The sequence below is a fragment of the Natrix helvetica genome (assembly GCF_964273705.1).
Source record: "Natrix helvetica genome assembly, chromosome: 3".
NCBI classification, from domain to species: Eukaryota; Metazoa; Chordata; class Lepidosauria; order Squamata; family Natricidae; genus Natrix; species Natrix helvetica.
Genome location: NC_138549.1, coordinates 130,041,926 through 130,061,826, shown reverse-complemented (window position 1 = coordinate 130,061,826; position 19,901 = coordinate 130,041,926). Strand labels below are relative to the sequence as shown.

General features: G+C 33.0%; 1 protein-coding gene across 5 annotated transcripts in view; it reads left to right on the top strand.

Annotated features, from left to right (window-relative positions):
* Positions 1-19,350, top strand: part of NUCKS1 (nuclear casein kinase and cyclin dependent kinase substrate 1) — a 36,817-nt gene extending 17,467 nt beyond the window's left edge. Inside the window, exons 3-9 of one of the 5 annotated variants that reach the window (XM_081948330.1) lie at positions 1,120-1,225; positions 2,957-3,009; positions 3,512-3,661; positions 4,568-4,720; positions 5,825-5,974; positions 6,948-7,182; positions 18,781-19,350. In XM_081948330.1, the coding sequence (XP_081804456.1) occupies positions 1,120-1,225; positions 2,957-3,009; positions 3,512-3,661; positions 4,568-4,720; positions 5,825-5,974; positions 6,948-7,147 (812 nt within the window). In that variant the 3' untranslated portion in view covers positions 7,148-7,182; positions 18,781-19,350. Of the gene's footprint in view, positions 1-1,119; positions 1,226-2,956; positions 3,010-3,511; positions 3,662-4,567; positions 4,721-5,824; positions 5,975-6,947; positions 11,575-18,780 lie in introns of those variants that run through there. The other 4 variants (XM_081948329.1, XM_081948331.1, XM_081948328.1 and 1 more) reach the window with 4 other exon arrangements.
* The last annotated feature ends 551 nt before the right edge of the window (positions 19,351-19,901 follow it).

Sequence of the window (19,901 nt, the reverse complement as noted above, 5' to 3'; positions counted from 1 at the left end):
TTTTCTACAATTATGAAAAGCGACAGGAAACAAATGTTTGAAAAATATTACGTATTTTAGTCAGGGGCTATGTTTAAGTGATTCTTTGAGGTGTTTACCTAGATCTTTTTAGAGAAAGCTGCTTAGTTTCTATGATTCTAGAAAGTTTATTCTGTTGGCTCAGAAATGGCTTTCTGTTAACATTTCTGGAACCTATACAATTTATTTCCTTTCTTGGATAGAAAGATGGCATGCTCCTGTAATTTCATAATGACCAGAATTGTTATTGTATTTTTAGTAAGGAAAAACATAGTAAAATTCCATATTATTGTCATCTTTTCAATTTAATTATAAATTGTATTAAGATTTTTATAAAATAAGAAACAAAAGCTTAATAATAAAACAAAATTTATGTAACTCAGTGTTGAACTATGAAATCCTTGATGCTCTCTTCAGTTCATTGTCAGGGTAATTACAACAGAGATTAGCATGCAAGTATTATAATTTTGGCTTACATTTTTGGCTTACATTTTTAAGTTTCCTAATAATGTCCAATATGAGATTTTTTTCACATTTGCCTTTATTGGGTCAATATTTTTAACTATCATAATTTTAATACACTTTTTCATTCATTCACTGAGCTCAATCTCAAGTTGCCAATTTAAGTGTGTTTTAGGTTTTGTTTTGTAGGGGTCTACTTTGCTTTATTTAGAGTTTATTGTTTTGTTTGTATGTGGGTTTTTTTCTTTGGTTTTTGCCTTGGCATTCTTTACCTCTGCTTGCATATATTGTTATCCTTATTTACTTAAACTGGAGATACCCTTTTGAATATCTTTGGTTTTTTTTAAATTTCGTTTAAATAATATATTCTCAGTATTCTTTCCAGCTCATTCTCACTCACTCACTCACTTATAAAATGCAAGAAAATATAGCAAATTTTAAATTGCATAAAATAAATAACAGCAGTCTATAAAATGCTATTTTTTTAAAAAAAGGAACTCTGAATTTTTAATACTTCTGATCAAAATTTAATCTTTTGTTTTTATTAGAATAGTATATTTAATGGCGATTTTAAAGTTAAACTGACAGATTTGTAAATCACTTATTTATTAATTCTGCTTAATCTTGTTTACTGTGCAGATGAAGAATATGGTAGAGATTCAGCCCCTCCAGCAAAGAAAATGCGTTCATCACCAAGAGACGCAAAAAATAAGAGGAGGTCTGGAAAAAATTCTCAGGAGGACAGGTAAGCTGGATATAGTTTTCTAGTAGTTAGATTTGGTGTGTGCTATTTGTCTCTGTGCTTGTGTATCTAGAGGCTATATATTCTATTAGCTTACCTTAAAGAAAGTATGAATTATATATAAATGTTTACTAACCTACAAATTATGTCCAATTAGAAAGTTTTGAATTTTAAAATTTTGTAACAATGAACATGGAAAGATAAAAGTTCTACTTGTTAAACTACCACTCCTAGTTTCCTTTACTATTAACAATTATAACTGGTTGCTGTGGGCAATAGTTCATCACATCTATCATGCATATCTTTCCAATTTATGCTTTGTTTTCATGATATCCAAGATATCATGATATCCTTCTCCCATTGTCCTTGCTTGTCAGAAGCTGGTTGGGAAAGTTGTAAATGGTGATGGCATGGCCCAGGGTGCTATAATCATAGTAAATACATGCCAGTTGCCAAGCACCAGAATTTTGATCAATTGGCCATGGGTAGCTACAACAATTGTAAGTGCAAGGACCAATTGTAAATCATTTTTTTCAGCATATCATTGAATGAGCACTAAACGAATGGTTATAGTCAAGGATTACCTGTACTGCTAATACAAAATAAGCTAGGGAATAGTATATAAAGCATAATATATATAGGGTGAGGGCGGATTCAGAAAAACTTATTAATTCTGTCCTGTTTTTCTTATTGTAAGCAGAAGAGTTGTCAGTTTAAAATCATTTGGCACCACTTAAATATGAAAAGAATCCAAAAAAATAATAATCAATAAATAAGTAAACAACCAAAATACTATTTTTGTTTTATATAACTTAATTTATATATCTTAACTTTTTCCATTTCATACCACAGTACATCAATACAAGATTTAAGAACCATAAAGGGGTATGAAAATTTTGTATGAAGTTTACGTTTGCCCAAATTATTATAATTCTATTAAAGTATGTTCCTTCCACTTCCATCAGGAAAGATGAAAGAGGAAGCACTTATAATCTTCAAATGTGTAAATAGTTGAGGCAGCAGAGAATCCATGGTGAAGAAAAATTTACTGAAACGACCTAGGATGAATTGTAGACAGGTCAGATCATGGATTGACACTTTTCCAGTATTGGTGTAACCATGAAAGGGATGTGAAGAGTCATTGGCATGTTGGCAGGGCACTTCATTGAAAGATCTTAACAAACTAGTTTATACCAAGTTGATGTGTTTTTTTCCTGATTTTAAGTCATGTGAAAAGTGAATATTAAGAAGCACTTCCTTTCTCTTCTTGTCCTAAATAAGAAAAATTAAAACTGGTAGTGTGTATAAGATACACACTAGGAACTTATTGAATAAAATCTGAATATTTCCAATTTAATTTTCAGCTGGAATTCCTAAATTGCATTTTTTCAGAAATGTTTTTGCCAAGTTATTAAAACTTTTGCTTTCTCTGTAAATCAGACTTTATGTAGAAAGTTATGACGTCTGTGAACTTCAGTCAAATACACCCTTAGAACTGAGATTTCAGTTAAGCTGCAAGTTCCCGTCATTATCCAATTTTTCATCTTAAAGGAGTGGTAGAATTGAAAATTAGTTTTTGATTGATTGATTCATTCATTCATTCATTGATCAAATTAATAAAACTAATAAAATTAATACATTATGATCATTAACCAATTAGTTGCTTCTCTGGGAGTATAATAGCATCACAGCAATCTTTCTGGAAATAATTTAAAATTGTTTTCCTTTTTATAGTGAAGACTCAGAAAAGGACATGAAGACAAAGAGAGATGATTCGCATTCAGCTGGTAACTATACCATTTTTGCAATTTGATGGCAGTTTGATCAGAGTATGTAATCAATGATTTCACTTTTACTATCGCCTGAAACATTTAATGCTTTTTGGTTTAATTCATCTACTTATTTCTGATATTTGAAATTAATATTTGAATAGTTAGTACCATGTGATTTGTTTTTATGTAGCACAGAGATAGGAAACCTATTTCTGAATTATAACTCCCTGCATTCTTCAACATTGAGCAGAGCCTATTTGGGGGTGTTTGGGAGTAAGCACAACCTTCCCATGGCTGCTATAGCCAATTTCTAAGAATATTTGTATTATTATTTCTTTTATTCATTAAACATCACAAATACCACTGACTGTTGCTAATGGTTGATATAGGTTACTGTCAGTGTCCTAGATATCAACCAAGTACCTTCCAAGTACTTGAAGCTACTTGATACTGGGTATCAACCAAGTACTACTCCTGCTACTACTTCTACTACTACTATTCCATCTTTTTTTCTCAGATGAAGATTTTGGCAGTGAGGATGATATAGGAGCAGATGATGGTAAAGCTGACAGTGACTATGAAAGTTCTCAAAAGAACAAAAAAGGAAAAAAAGTGAAGCCTGAGAAGAACAAAAAAGCTGCTTCCAGATCTAGAAAAAGGGCTGCAGGTAATGTCTTCCAATGATGTGTTTAAAAGATAATATCATTTAATATCTATGTGACACATGATTGATTGGCAGACAATTTCAGGTAATGTTTTATGCAATCTTAAACAAATCTTTGGAATGTAATTAATTTGAAGTACAGTATGTAAGTAACCATTTATATATATGAAAACTGGTAAAATCAGAACTAAATCAAGCTGTTTCTTGATCTGAGGCATGTTGAAGGTAAACAAAAAAATATGTCATAACATACAGAGGAATAAAATAGAAATTAAACTGTATGTTGCCTGTTTTGTTTATTTTGATCTCTCTACCCACTGTTTTGGTTCTGATTTACTTAACTTTTGTTCATGTGGTTCAAACCTCATATAAAGGTTTGGCTTAGTTCAAAAAGCCAAATAGCAATAGCAGTTAGACTTATATACCACTTCACAGTGCTTTACAGCCCTCTCTAAGTGGTTTATAGCCCTCAACAACATGGGACCTCTTTTTACCCACCTCGGAAGGATGGAAGGCTGAGTCAACCTTGAATCTGGTGAGATTTGAACTGCCAAATTGCAGTCAGCTGGCAGTCAGCAGAAGTAGCCTGCAGTATTACACTCTAACCACTGCACCACCACAGCTCAAATGAAGGAAATAGAAGTGGATAAAGAGTAATAGTTATCTTTGCTTTTGATATGTAGTATAATGTAGATGACAATTGATGCCGGATGTTGCATTACTAGGAATATTTTGCATCAAATCATATTCAGAATAATTACAAATTGCAACTATTAGATACAGGTAGAATTCAGTGAACTACACTCCATTGTGGAAAGTTGGACTTTTATTTCTACATATTTATTTCTGCCTGTTGGAAATGGTATATAGAACAAACAATATTTAGTGATCTTTCTGATTTTATAACAGAGGATAGTGAGGATGAGAAAGAAGACCACAAAAATGTCCGTCAGCAGCGGCAAGCAGCATCCAAAGCTGCTTCCAAGCAAAGAGAAATGCTAATGGATGATGTGGGCAGTGAGGAGGAAGAGCAGGAAGAGGAAGAGACAACATTTCAGGAAAGTAAGTGACATTCAGAGGCGCATGTATAGATATATGGAACGTAAGAATGAATTATCAGTCTGCAGCCATGACTGATATGGTGTCCACATTAATTGTTCAGACAATCAAACATGATATTTCATCTTCTTAAATATGACATCCATTTCATTGTTGATATGCTCGATGTCCAGGATGTCTATTGGCAGCAGAGGATTAAAAAATATGCTATCCCTAAAATTCAGGACATAAAAACTTTTCAGATCATGGCAATTTTTTAGGTAATATTCTGCTAGAAAAATGCAAAGAATATAAAAATGCCACTCATCACTGTTTTACCTTCAGCACTGGGCAATAGTCTGAACAGTCTAATTTTATTACAAGTACCATCTTATCTGGCTTCATGATACAGTGACGGGCTTCAAATCTTTATCTTCACAATTAGAATAAACCAGAAGTTTAAAAACAAATTTATGTTAAAATATCTGCAGTACAGCTTTCTAACTTGTCTGTTGTATAAATTGATAGACACATGCTCTAAATGGTGAAAGGTAGGGAGCCATGAGAAAATTTTAGTGAATGTATCAAATAAACATAAACCCAGTGAATCTGTGAACTGATGAACTAGAATCATGGAAACCTGGATTCAAAACCTGGAAGTCTGTTTTAGGAAGAGTAAGATACTCTTTCTATATAATAAGTTACTGATATTGACTGCAAAGGGCACTTCTACAACTTGCTACAAGATGGACGACCATATTGAACAAGAAAGGAATCATGACAGACTGGGAAGGGCTTTGATGTAGAACTACAACAGCTGTTGTAAAAATGGTCAGGCTTTGAGCCTTAATTGCTTTTGAGGGAAAGAAATTTGCCTATGCAACTGCTATTTTAAATAATAATACTACTTATCACAAGCTCTAACGCAAATTTACATGAGGAAATACTGAGGCGAAGAAGTTGTGATTTCTCCAAATTCTAGCAAGTGTGTTACAGGATATAGAAGCCAAGAATACTGACTCCTATCTCTTGATCAACCTACCAGACTCTCTCCCTCATTCTGTCTCTCTTCCAAGTGAACAAGAACAGCTCTTCTTAGAGACATTTCATTCCTCTCTCTCTGCACAGAAGATTCTGCCAGCGATGAAGACTTCCTTGCGGAAGATGATGATGATAGTGACTATGGCAGTTCTAAAAAGAAGAATAAAAAAGTGGCTAAGAAATCGAAACCAGAAAGGAAAGAAAAGAAAATGCCTAAACCAAGACTAAAGGCTACAGGTGAGCTTAGCTTGCTTCAAAAGTTCTTATTTTACATCCATTAAGAATAACAGAATGAAATGTATTGTTTGCAAGTATTTATATTTTCTCAGCTCTTCATCTTGTGTGTGCTTAGAAGGATATCAATCAGATTCTCAATGTTAAATCCAGATTTGTGGGTGATATAATTGAATAGACTACTAAAAGTTCATTTGTGGATTATTTCTTTTTCAAAGAATCAGAATTCTGATTGGATTTGGATGGGATTCTTCTGATGTTATCATTGTTAGTATTATGTTCAGACCACTTGCCAGTGCTGATTAAAACAAGTGATATTAGTGTCTTTTAGATCCCTCAAGTGGTATTATTTTCATTCTATTTCAAAAGAGAACAGTGTTGCTCATTTTGACATGTACAGATACCTATAGAACTATGTATATCTTCAAATATACAATACTTATTTAGTTACATATTACTTATTAAAATTCAGCTTCAATGAAAAATGTATAGAATTGTACTTTACTTCCTATCAATATGTCTATTTATCCTCAAAAAGGCTGTTGCCTTCTATATTTGCAGTAGAAAGCACTACTGTAGCAAAACTGCTTTCATTATTAGCTTTTTGCTGCTAATGTTATGGAAAATTGGAAGGCAAACATTGTCAACCAAAACTTAGTGTCAGAAAAATTACTCATAGGCTGCCTGTGCTATTAAAATATAGATAATATGAGCTCAACTTGATTCTTTGCTAAATAAGGATCCTGCATATTTTCATAATAGTGCTGGCTGTGTTCAATAATTAATATAATTTATTGGAAGATTGGAAAGCAGTATATAGAATTGCTTTGGATACCGAAACTAACAGCTTTATAAACTGAAATGAATAAATTTAATAAATAAAAATCCCTTTGATTTGGAGTATGGGCATCTTCACCATTAAAATATGTGATGTAATAATCAAATATTTTACTATTGTTCTGATGCTTTTCTTCAGTTACACCTAGTCCGGTAAAGGGCAAAGGAAAGGGCGGTCGTTCCACAGCTTCAAAGACATCAAAAGAAAAAACCCCATCCCCTAAAGATGATGATGATGAACCTGAAAGTCCTCCACAAAAGAAGAAATCAGTTAGTCCTCCTCCAGACAAATCTGGGGATGAAGGGTCTGAAGATGAAGTCCCGTCTGGTGAAGATTAAACGGTGGTGTGGGAGAGAAACTTTTTTGAGAGAGAGTAAGGAAAAGAGGATATGCTTAGGGGTAGAACATGGTTTTGGTTGTGGCTTAACTATTGGGCTGTGAATGCCACTTTTACTTTAGTTGTTTTAATAGTACAATTCTTCTGTTTTGTTTTTTTAAAAAAACCTTTATGTTTTGATGTCACAGTCTCTATTGGCCATTCCGTTCTCCCCAACAAATCTGAAAGCCATTTAGATTTAAATTAACAGCTAACTAAAGATATATTTTTGAAAGCTTACTACAGCTGTTAAGCAATAAGATTGAAGCTGACACTTGGAGATCATTGTTAACAAATAGAATAGATTTTCCAAAGCTGAGAAGTCAATTTGCTTAATTGAATCTAAAACGAATAGATTATTGCATATTGCATTTTTGTTGACGTAAACCCACCTTTTGTACCTGAATTATTTTGAATTCCATTATGCATTGCAAGTTCTAATACTCTGAATCTTTTGGCTTCCACTGTTTATCTTAGTGGCCAACGTTATTTTAGTAACAATTTAGTCTGCTCTGTTCCAGGCTTTGAGAAGGTCATACCTGTTCATACCATTTATATCCTTTGTTAGGACAAAGATTTAGTACAAACATTTCCATTGGCTAAAATGCATTAATATCCTTCTAGCTTATTCTGAAATTTCTGTGCTTTTTCTGCTTTCTTTCCATTACGTTTGATTTCATTGAGAAATTCTGGAAGCTGGAATAACTGCTTTAAAATTTTTGATCAATGCACTGAATGAGTGATTACACAGTATCTTTTTCAACCACTGGGTATTCATTTAAATATATTTCGCAAAGTTGGAATACCCTGCTTCTATAACATAATGTGTTTTACCATACCCTTCATTGTTTACTTCCCTTTCTGAAGAGTGAGTGCTGGTTCATAACCAAGCCTTATTTTTGGTTAGCAGAAGCTGGATACCCGTGTTAAACAAGAAACAGGGTGTAAACTGGAAGACATGATTGATACAACAGCAATCCTGCCAGAATTTACATTTTAGTATCTATGCTTATATACTGTAATATTTCTGCTTATATACTGTAAATTTATAAAAAGTCAAGTGGATAGCAACCCCAAAATATTCTCTTCGTAGTCTAGGTCTATATAATAAGTATGACAAAGCCAAAGTGAAAATGAAGCATAATTTTGGTTTTCTCTTTCTCACATGCGCATACATACTCAAAAACCCAACAAAGTATAATTTTGTCTTTCAAAAATACTTGGCTTATCCTCCCCTTTTTATTTAAAGCAATGCTACTTGTGTCTGTGATTGATTCAAATATAAATCTGGTCGTTTAGCAAAATAATACACACATCTTGGCTTGAAGTGATATCTTTGATCTAGATGTTGGCTTAATAATTTTTGAACAATATCTAGAAAGTGAAAATGCATTGAGTTTCTCCTTGGACAGAAGCTAATTTGAGCGGAGTAATTTTTGCCAATTTGAAATTTAAATGTTGAAGGGTTATAGCTAAGTATTATGTCTGAATTCTGAGTTCAAAACAGTCTTATCACATCCTACAAATTAATTACTTGGTGACCTAGTATATGCAGTTGATCCAAATGTGCAGGTATTGAAGTGATTACCTCTTAATTATTATGGTCAGCCAGCAATATATATTTTTGCTGCTGATTCAGATTTGTTTTATATAATATGCATTTTCTTTCTTTCTGTGCTTTAGCTAACAGATACAACTGTGTAATAAGAATTGGGTTGCCATTTAGGTTCTTCCTCTGTTTTTCTTCCAGATAAATGATGGCAATTGGATTTCTTAATCCTAAATCAAATGCTGTGCTTTCACGAACCTTGCATTTAACTCCTGGACAAAAATATTTTCAAGGTTCCTGAAATCTCTTAATTCAGATAGTAGTTTGGCCTTTTTTTCATTTGATAACCAATACAGAGACTGAACATTAATTTTCCCCCTACTGTTCACATAACAGCAACAAAGTAATATTTTAAATATTTCATTCTATTTTGCAGTCTTCTGTCTCTCTCTGCATATTGCTTTTATGTGAGGTATTTTAGGGATTCAATAGCTATATTAGTTTATTACTTTGTTCCATAGAACAAGTGTTGCCAGATAAACAAATAGGTAATATTCCAGTGAGCGCTAATCACACTATATTGGTTGCATCCTGGGAATGGCAGGTTTTTTGACGTAGTTTTAATTAAGTATTTCTTGCATTTGCTGAAAAACCAAAAGCAAATATGTTTAGTGTATCTAAGTTATTGCTTCATATATAAATGTGATCGCAACAGGGGTATACATAAAATTTCAGTCAAGTTTTGAGAGGTGTGTAGTTACACATTACCTTTGAGGCCTGAACAGGTAATGGTGGCTATAATACTGAAGAAATAACTTGCACACCGTAAAAGGATAATATTTAGATACATTCTTTGTGATGACTTCTCTTCGGTATGTTATTCTACCACAGATCAAACAAAATGCACGGGCATAATGACTGGTTTGATCTGGTATTAAAAAATCATGTTGAAATATATTGGGGGGGAGAAAGAAATGTATATGCATTTGGGTGGTTGATGTGATATAAATGTTGAATATACTCAATTGTAATTGCCTGCACCAAATACTGAAACTGTTAATACTTTTAGACTGATTTTTAAAGCATTACTCAAGTATATGAGACAGCTTAACTAGAGCTAAGGAAGAAATGCTATAACATGCTGGAAATTTATGAGCTGTAGAAATTGGTGCTTTTGCTTTATGTAATTTTTCTGTGGAGTGTTTATTTTTTATAACAAATCATAATGTTGACACATGATTTTATAAAATAAAAGGAAATCGATTCCCATGATTTTAGGTATTTGGTAAATCATATTAGTGTTTTGGGGAAGATTTAACTCTTTCCCCTTTTCAATTAACTTGATTAAATGACTGGATTTGAATGGCTTGGTCTCAACCTTGGTCCTCCTGTTACTGAAACTCTCTTTCTTTCCACCACTACACCCCCTCAATTTCAGTTGGAGTCTGGGATTAACTCCTCTTGTGTGAAATTCACAGTGTAAAAGCTAGATATGGATATACTTGCGATGATTTTCAGGGCCCAAAATTTATAAGCAAAACTAAGCTGACATTTGGCTGGAGTATCTCTTCCCACTTTCTTCAGTTTACTGCTTCGCTGAAGGACTTACACTTCATTATTTTCTGTTTAAAAACTCTTCTAACATTTAAAGCAAGTGCTTCTCTATTTTGAGTCTATTAAAGCATTCACTACATTTTGATTTGATGTGTTAACCTTTTTAAAAAGATCTGTTGACCCAAAAGTGCTGTTCAAAACAGTGGAATGGTTCCATCAGTTAGAGCATGTCTGGTATGATTGTAAAATACCATTGTGTATACATTTTCTATACCTGGGTAGGGATTTTTAAATTGAGAATACAGCATTGGGGCAGAACATAAACTTGCTATAGCCACAATAACATAAAAACCCTTCAAGTATCTTGTATGAGTGGAAATGAAAGCGCATGTGTGTACGCATGCATGAGTGTCAGTCTGACAAAATGTGTGTTAGAAATTCGTGGTTTACTGCTGGAGAAACAATTGTTACAAAAATTGTATATAAGAGTTTTACATAATTTGTTTATGAGGAACATGGCACAGTCAAACCCTAACAGTTCCCACATTATAGAAAGAGACAAATGAGCAAGTGCTCTTTGTATCAGATAGAAATTGATTGAATTAGATACCATGGATATTTGTCTTGGAATTAGCTATTTTGATGGGTTCTAAATCTGTCCGGATTATTGGAAAGCATACATTCAAATGCGGTACCAAGGCCACTAGTCATGATAAATAACCAATAAAGTTGTCAGTCTGTTGACAATGAAATCTGCAGCATGGTACTAAGGATCAGTTTGAATGTAATGCTTTATATAAAAATGATTTTTAAAGGGAGGGGGGTTGAAGTGAACATGATATTGTTAACCATGTTCGTGAATTATAGATGCAACATGCATTGGTAGAATTGTGTGACAGTCTTTCGTGCTACTTAATTTTACATATTCCAGTCTCTGTATGTACTTGCAATTTAAAAAAAAGTTCCTGCCTTGCTTTTTATTGAAGGGTTCCCAGGACTGCATATCAATTATTGAGCTCTGTTTTAAATATGTGTACCCTTGGCTTGTATTTTGTATTAAAAGAGAACATGGAAAAAAGAACCCTTTATTGTTCAGCATGTTGGAATTGTGTCACCCTTATTTTCTCTCTCCTCTCTCTCTCTCTTTCCCTTTTTTTTGTTTTGTTTTTGTTTGTTTTTGTTTTTTGAATATATTAAGCAACTTATTCTTCTGTATCTTTTTTTCTTTTGTAAACTTTTTGGTTTTGTTTAAAAATGGCTTTATAAAAGGGCTTTTATAACCCATACCAATGCCTTCTGTGTTTCTTCCGCTCTTTACTGTATATGCCAGCCTACCCCAACATGGCACCCTCTATGCAAATTGTATTTCAGTTATTATAATTCCCAATATCAGGTCATGGCGACTAAGAATTATGAAACCGGTACTCTAATACATTTGGAGGACACCGTTTTGGGGAGGGCTAGTATATGCCAGGTATCAAGTTGTTTCTCAAAATCAGTAACAGTACTAAGTTACTAAGTTACATAAGTTATGTATTAACTTATTTTTATATTCCATTTGTTTAAGGCTTTTTGATAATTCACTTGAGATACTGAATTCAAGGCTTGGGAAACCAGCTGACTATAACTACTTATAAAACTAAGTTTTCCTATGGGATCACATGATCCTAATCTGAAAAAGTAGATCAAACTGAAAATAAAATTGCAGTAAAACATGAACTTACAAATTGGCATATAGTCCAGACCTAGGGGTCAACACTATTGAAAATATATATATTTCAACAAATATATAAAAAATGTAAAATAATAGCATTCCCAAAATATTTAACTATCATTTTTTCATTGATGTTTTGAATAGATGGAATTTAAATTGTCCAAAGGGGGAAATAAAATGACTGTTATGAGATGCAAAGCCACCCACTGCAAACTGAAGACATTAAATTCTTGTTAAAAGACACAAAATTGTTATTGCCTAGAGACTACAAGATATTATGAATCTGAGACCACACTTATAATTTATATTATTCAAATGTTTCAATAGTTTGAATTTTAAAATTGAAAAATTCTGAATCAATAATGGATATGGAACTTCAATAATGAGTTTTCCTTCAGTTCTTTCAGGTAACATTTGGATACAAGCCATTTAAGTGCAAATAGGAAAAAAGTAACGAATGTTAAGATTTACAAGCTGTATAAAACTGAGTAAGAATTTTCAATCATTAAATTAATATTGCTATATATAATATAATATTTCTACATAACCAGTTTTAACTGTTTTTAAAGGTAGATAAATACTTAGTATATAAAGACAACTTACATGATAAAAATCTTCAATTAGAATAAACAATAGGAGTTTCTGTCTTAATTTGTTTACTCTTATAATGAATCAGTCAAAATCTAATGTTTTAAATCCTTATGTTAAGGAAAATCCAAATTTAGGATGAAGTACAAATCCACATGTGGAATTATATGGTAGCATAAAAGTAGTTTCCAGATTAAATTCTTTATGGGACTTGTTTGTTAAAAATGAAGTTACTTTTGCCATTGATCCATACTTCCACAGCTTAGTCTGCTAATCTTCTAAAGGAGGAATTATATGTAATTTAAAAAGCACATAGTATCCTGGCAGTTGTCATATTCACAGCTAAACTTGTATCGTTTGTGAAAATATAAGGCTTTGTTAAGCCTCACAGAAAAATGGCAAGAACAGTTAATATTTAATATTTGCTTTATATTGAGCTGAATTGTCTTTCAAAATCGTTGAGATCTATGAGATTGCTACCAAGTATGAAAAATTTATTGCATTTCCAGATTTTTTATGAGTTATTTATTCTGGTAATCAATATTGGATTAATTTATAAATCAAAGAAGTAAATTATTTTAGTGCTAAATTCACTTATGTGCAGTAAATTAGAATTTTATCTCACATTGGCATGTCTATTGCATATCATTTGTCCTTTTTAAATTGTATTTCCATAAGAATTTACAAATTGGCTGCAATAGATGTTCTGAATTTTGAGTTACAGATTTTTCAAACTTACATGTAGTTCCAGGTTATGGAGCCAAAGTGCAACATCAGGTAACCACTTTGCTTAGTAATGGCAATCCCATAGGCCTGATTACTGTCATAATCCCAAGACTGTGGGTCATTGAGCCACAAGAGGGAGGAGTCCCAGGCAAGCAGGCCAGTGGGTGAGAGCTGTTGGCAGGGAGTGTGCTGGGGGTGGGCATTATGGAATGCGGTTGGTTGAGGGTGGGGGTGGGCATTATGGAATGCGGTTGGTTGAAAAAGCGTCAAGAGTGACTTACTGCTGATTTCCCCATTGATTTTGTGAAAAGTTGGCAGGGAGCCTCAGGTCACTGTGATGTAAACAGAAGCTGGGCCTGGAGTAGCCAGATCATGATCACATGACCATAGTGACACTGATGGCCAGTACTCTGAGGAATGATGATAAATCCCCTTCTTTAGAGACATTGTAACTGAATAGTCACTGAACTAATGGTCATAACCAAAGAATTGCCTCTAATCAAATCTGAGGGTTCCATCTTATTTTTATAATTCCTTTTGAGCTATACTACTAATTTGAAGGTGGTGTAATTAATATAATTGAACATTCCATGGAGAAATCTTGAAAGATTAGCATCTTTGATTTCTTGAAGATCTTACAATATACAGGTAGTCCTCGACTTACAACAATTCATAGTGACTGTTCAAAGTTATGACACTGAAAAAAGTGAGTTATGACTGTTTTTCACACTACCATTGCGGCATCCCCATGGTCACATGATCAAAATTCAGTTGCTTTGCAACTGCCTCATTTATAAAGGTTGTAGTGCCTTGGGGTCATACCCCCTTTTGCGACCTTCTGACAAATTAAATACATTGGGAAGCCAGATTCACTTAAAAGCTATATTATAAAGTTAACTGTAATCATTCACTTAACTGTGACAAGAAAATGTGTAAAATTAGACAAAACCAACTTAAATCTCAGCAACATAAATTTGGGGTTCAAAGTCAAGGACTACCTGTATACAAATTCTTTTTCTGGTGATCTTTTTTTTTCTAGATTAGCCTGCATGAAAATAAATATTACTTGGCACTAAAACAAAGGCAATGTCTGAACTTATTCCTGTATATCTATTGCATGTTTTATTATATGATCAAGTAATCATCGATAAACAGGACACTTCTACTTGTATCTGACAAAAGATACTTTTGCAAGCATCCAGGGAATCCCGTTCATCTGTAGAGGTAACCCAGTGGTATAGTGATAGGTTTAAGTCTATAATTCAAATTAAATAATTGGCTTAATAATATAGTTTTGAGAGTTGGTGTAGCTAGTGTACTACTTTATTTTGTGTCTTGCAAAATTCTAAATTTAATGGCGAGGAAGTTAAAAATAATTATCTGTTTATTAATTTCTTAGTTTATTAGATTTATATCTCACTTTTATTTTGTATAACTCAAAATGGAGTGGAATAGGTTCCTACTTCGCATTTTTACCCCAACAATGCTGTGTTGGGTCAGACTGATTTTAATGCCTGTTTCTAAGACATCTGCCATTATGCTCTGCAAGTGTTAAACTGGTCTGCCATCAAAAAATTGGGGATAATGTTTTTTAAATATGGCTTTATTCATTCTGGGAGCCACAGTGAGTTGCAAGAGAGATCACCCAGCACATAGGCTGCCCATCTCTTCTTTAAATCATGCTGTTTCTAGCCATGACTAAAGTCATTTCTTTTCATTTCCATAGATTTAATGTCCCTTCCAGCCCTGTAATTCTATGATTCTAAATTTTCATTCTAAATTTTTCTGAAACCATGTCGGAATAAAGTGGATATACATACTTTAGTTATGCGTTATTTGTATTAAAAGATAGATTTCGTTCTTTGATCTGATAAAATGAGACTATTTTAAACTGTGATATGATAGTCTACTCAACTGTCAGATTATGATTGGGCACTTCATTTACAATTTGAAGTGAAGGTAATTTGAATATCTTAACATGCTACAACTACACCTATGAAATTGCTTCAATAGTCCCACTTTGATTATAACAAATAAAATAGTTATGAATTGTGTACATTAACAGCAAGGTTCCACCTTTATATTAAATTGGTTTGTTTTCACGCCATTCCTATCTCACTTTGAAAAAAACCATACAGTTCTTAAACAATGTTAATTGCTGAAAGGTCCTAAACACCTTTGCACATTTACCAAAATGTCTCTTCAAATGGTGATGATTTGTTTCTGGACAACATATAAGAATTCTCTGAAGTTGGGTAAATGCATTTTAGAGAAATCTCCACCAATTTTCGGACAGTTCTTTTTTCCCCTTGCATCTGTATAACCCATGCTTTTCAGAAGCTTCCTCATACAATTCTGTATCTAAAAACAAGGGTCTCTCTTCTCCCATTGAATGGTTTATCATTCATTAAATATAAATGCAAACTATACATTTAACTTACAATATTACAAGCTTTGAATTCTAGCATAATGGAATAATACAGAAAGTAAATAAATATCTTACGTTAGTGTTCCATTAAATACCATGTTTGAGTTGAAAATAGGATTGCCATTTACTGTTGACATTCAATTATGAAGGTGAGTTCATAAATTCCCCAAATAGTATTGCAAGAGGTTTTATTGAAAACCCTTCCCCCCAAGGAAAAACAGGTAAGTGAAGCCACAGGTATTTCAACAAGGACCAAGCATAATTGTTCATGGTGTAATTGGACGGGAAGAGAGATGAAGTAGGCAAGGGAATGAATTTTAAAAATCCATTAATTCAAATTTCATTTATGGGAGATTATTGGCTTATCAATTTTATTTCTACAAAACAATTGATAACTGAAAAAAGTAGAACTTAATCTATTCCGTTAAAATTTAATTCTAAACTTTCGTTCTGGTAGTAGGAGTGTGCATTCACAAGCAACTAAGGACAGCTTACATCTTAAATTGTGTTCAGATCAAGCAGTAGATGGCATACTTCTACCTCAACATCATCATACTCGAGAAAACCTCAAACTAGTTCAGATTTTTTTTTTTTTTGGCAAACCGAAATTATTTATTTGAAATTTCACTTAAATACATTTTCCCATGGATATTCCAAATATACACAGTTTCTAATTCTAACTTCTAATATATTAGATTTCTAATATATTTGTGTGTGTGTGTGTGCGCTTGTATTTCTCTTGTTCTGGCAACTTAAAATTCTTAGCTCCATTTCATAAAATCTGTAAATATTCCAGTTTCTTGCATCTGCTATTTCAGCTTGTGTTTGATCATATGAATCCTTTCATGTTTGATAGTACTGTAGGCATATAGCATCACTAGGCTAAAGTTTGCATACAGTACAATGGATTGCTCTGCCTTGATAATGTCAGGCAAAAGCCATAGCGAAATAAACCTTGCATTTTATTGGGCTTGAAAATAGATTTTAAGAGCTGTTTTTTTGTGGGTAAGTTATAATTGATAAATAACTGATAAAATGAGTAAAAATTACTTAAAGATTACAGTTCCTAATTAAAATACAGCCAGACATTTGTAGCTTATGCCGTATTTCATAACAATTTAGAGGCTGAAGTACTTAATCCATAAATATATATTCTTGCAATTTGTTTCTCCGCATTGTTTCCAATAGAAATCTTGCCTAGCCCCTTCTAGTATCTGCTTCATCTCACACCACTAACATTTTAAAAACTTATTTTATAATCACAAAGTTGATTATAAGTTATTTTTATCACAATTATTTAAACAACAAAGTAGATTTGGAACTTTGCTCTAAATGTATGCCTATTTTTAATGTGCATGGTATAATTACAAATTGTATATAGCTGAAGGTTTAGATTGTAATCCAACTGTACTGTGTCTTTTCCTTACCCCAATTTGCTAGTGGTAATTGTTTTAATTAATTACTTGTGCATGTAATTTCTTTAATCCACTGCATGGATATTTTCTTCCTTTTTACATAACTTGCTCATTGTTTCAATCTGCCTTTAATCCACTGCATGGATATTTTCTTCCTTTTTACATAACTTGCTCATTGTTTCAATCTGCCTTGATGTTGCACAATCTGCTAGACATAATTTTAAGCATGTAGCATTGTTTAGATGATGGATGTGCTTGCTTGCATAAGTAGGTGCCTATAACTAAGAGCATGCAGTCACTTGCTGTTGGAGCTATTGAAACAATTGTTTGGTGTAATATCTTACGTAATATCAACTTTTAGTTTTATAGACTAGTTCTTTAGACAATAAAGTGTTTCTGAATGTCATATGTATCCAATCCTTTGCGTACAAATCTGAAAAAGATCATTTGCTTTGGGAGCAATTTCATGCAGATGTAGAAGTAGTAGAAACACTGATATTGTAAAGATGCATGTGAAATTTGGGTAGAAACTCTTAGAATCTCAGAGCCTTAGGAAGTAAAATTCTTGTTCCAATATAGTTCTTTCTTTCTGCAGTGGGTTAAGTTTCATTATGTTTTTTTATTTAAAAAGCAAATGTGTCTGTAGCGTCAGTCCTAGACAAATAAGTCCTAGACAAATCAAATCTCATTAACTCGTTTGTCCTTTAAAAAAAAACATTTATTCTGTTCAGCAGAGTGTTTTGGGATTTCTAAAGGACTCTGCTGTATCACAAAGGCCACTTTTTTTCTTGTCTTGTCTTAGTACTATATGTACCATAAAACTTTGATTACCAGGACATGAGAATAAAATATGTAGCTTTGTTCAACACATGAAATTGTTGGGTTATCTGAAAAAAATGTCTCTGGGATTAAGAACTGTAATTCTCACTTTACTATTTGAAGTGGGCAGCTGCTGCTTGCTAAAAAGTATCCAACTTCTTACACTCCAGAATTTAGAGTGTATCCTTTGAATAGGCACATTTGGCATATAAGATTCCCAGCTCTTCTACAGGTTTTTAGTTCACATTTGAAATGATCCTTTCATTTTTGATAATTTCATGTTATCTGCCCCCAATGTATTTCATTCTGTAATATTGAAAATATGAATCAATTCCAAGAAAACCAGAAGAGATTATTTCAGGATGCCACTAAATTTGTGAGATTTTCTCCAGTACTCATTAACTAACATTAGATGACAGATTGCAAAGCCAATCACTGAACCAGACAGAAAAGTTTCTAATTATGTAACTAGCATGATGCTGTTCATCTCACTAAACATTTTCTTGATCCTAAATTTATTAATTATGGATACTTAGAGGGGAAAAAACCTCAAACAAAAAAGGCATAGTTTTAAACACAAAGCCAAATGCAGATCTCAGGGTATGTCTCTCCAGGTTCTTGCTGGTAGTAATTTGAGCCTCTGCATATGAATTACCCAGGAAAAGGGAGAGTAAAAGGACAAAGGGGAAGATCCAAAATTGTTCAAATAATTTTTCTCACTAATGAGGCTGAAATCCTACTTAAATACAAACAATTGATTATAACATACACTGAACTTTCATATTATCTCTTTTTTTTCCAGGTCTTATGGCAGCAACATTTGTTTACAGATTACAGTGATTTATCTTTGTCGTGTTAGCATAGTTTTCTTCCATAGTTTGGGCTGGATATTTGGAATTTCTACTAGAAATTCTAGGTGTAAAGTAAAAGGTAAAGTAGTCCCTGTGGATTTTATCCTACTAGTCAGTGGAGCAGTTCTCATCTCCATTTCAAAGCCATTGAGCCAGTGGTATCAGAAGTTATGTGGCCAGCCTGACATCACAGATGCTTGTAGTAGTAGTATGATATTCCAATGCAACATATGATAAGTCCAGAGGGTTAGTGTTAAGGCTATCAGTAGTTGTGCCAGGCAATTAGCATCATCTGCCAGCCTTTCTTGCTTCTCCAACCATACAAAAAGGGATGAATGAGGCTATTGTGGTTGTGGGAACTGTTCTAATTTTTGTGGAATAGCACTGAATGTATTGCTTTCTTCCCATCTGCAAAGATCTCAAAAGACTAAATTGCCTTTGTATTCAAACTGTGAAATAAAATTGAACTTCCATTTACTGATTGACCAAACCAACATCTGAAGCAAATTTCTTGGTAAACTACATAAATGATGATCTGTTGATGAATTTATTGAGTTTTGGTTTTGAAGGTAATACAATCCTTCGCTTTATAATCTTTGCAAGAGATTCCCAGCAACTCTGGCTAAATTCATTTAAATTAATAAAATAATTCCCTTTTCCCCTCATCACTTGTGATTTTTGCAGATGAGAGATCTGAAAATAGTAAGATTTATGCAGGCTTCTATGACTTGAAGTCCCAAATATTCATTAGCTTTATTTTGAGACAACCTGACTCAGAAAAACACCCAGGCACCTTACTTTATTTAAAATAATAATTAATTTAAAAAGAAATGACTGCTCTGACAAAGTCACATAAATAACATCCAGAAACAACTTGGCAGGAGTTCTATAGACACACTAGCTTTAGGACCTATATCAATCTCTTAAGACTTCCTAGGTGGTATAATGACAACTTTTAATTAATGGGACCTGGAACACACTTGCTGTACCTGAACACATGACATAGGCAGAAACAGCTAGAGACAAGGCATTTCTTTAAATACATTTATTAAGCACCCCAACATCAATAAAC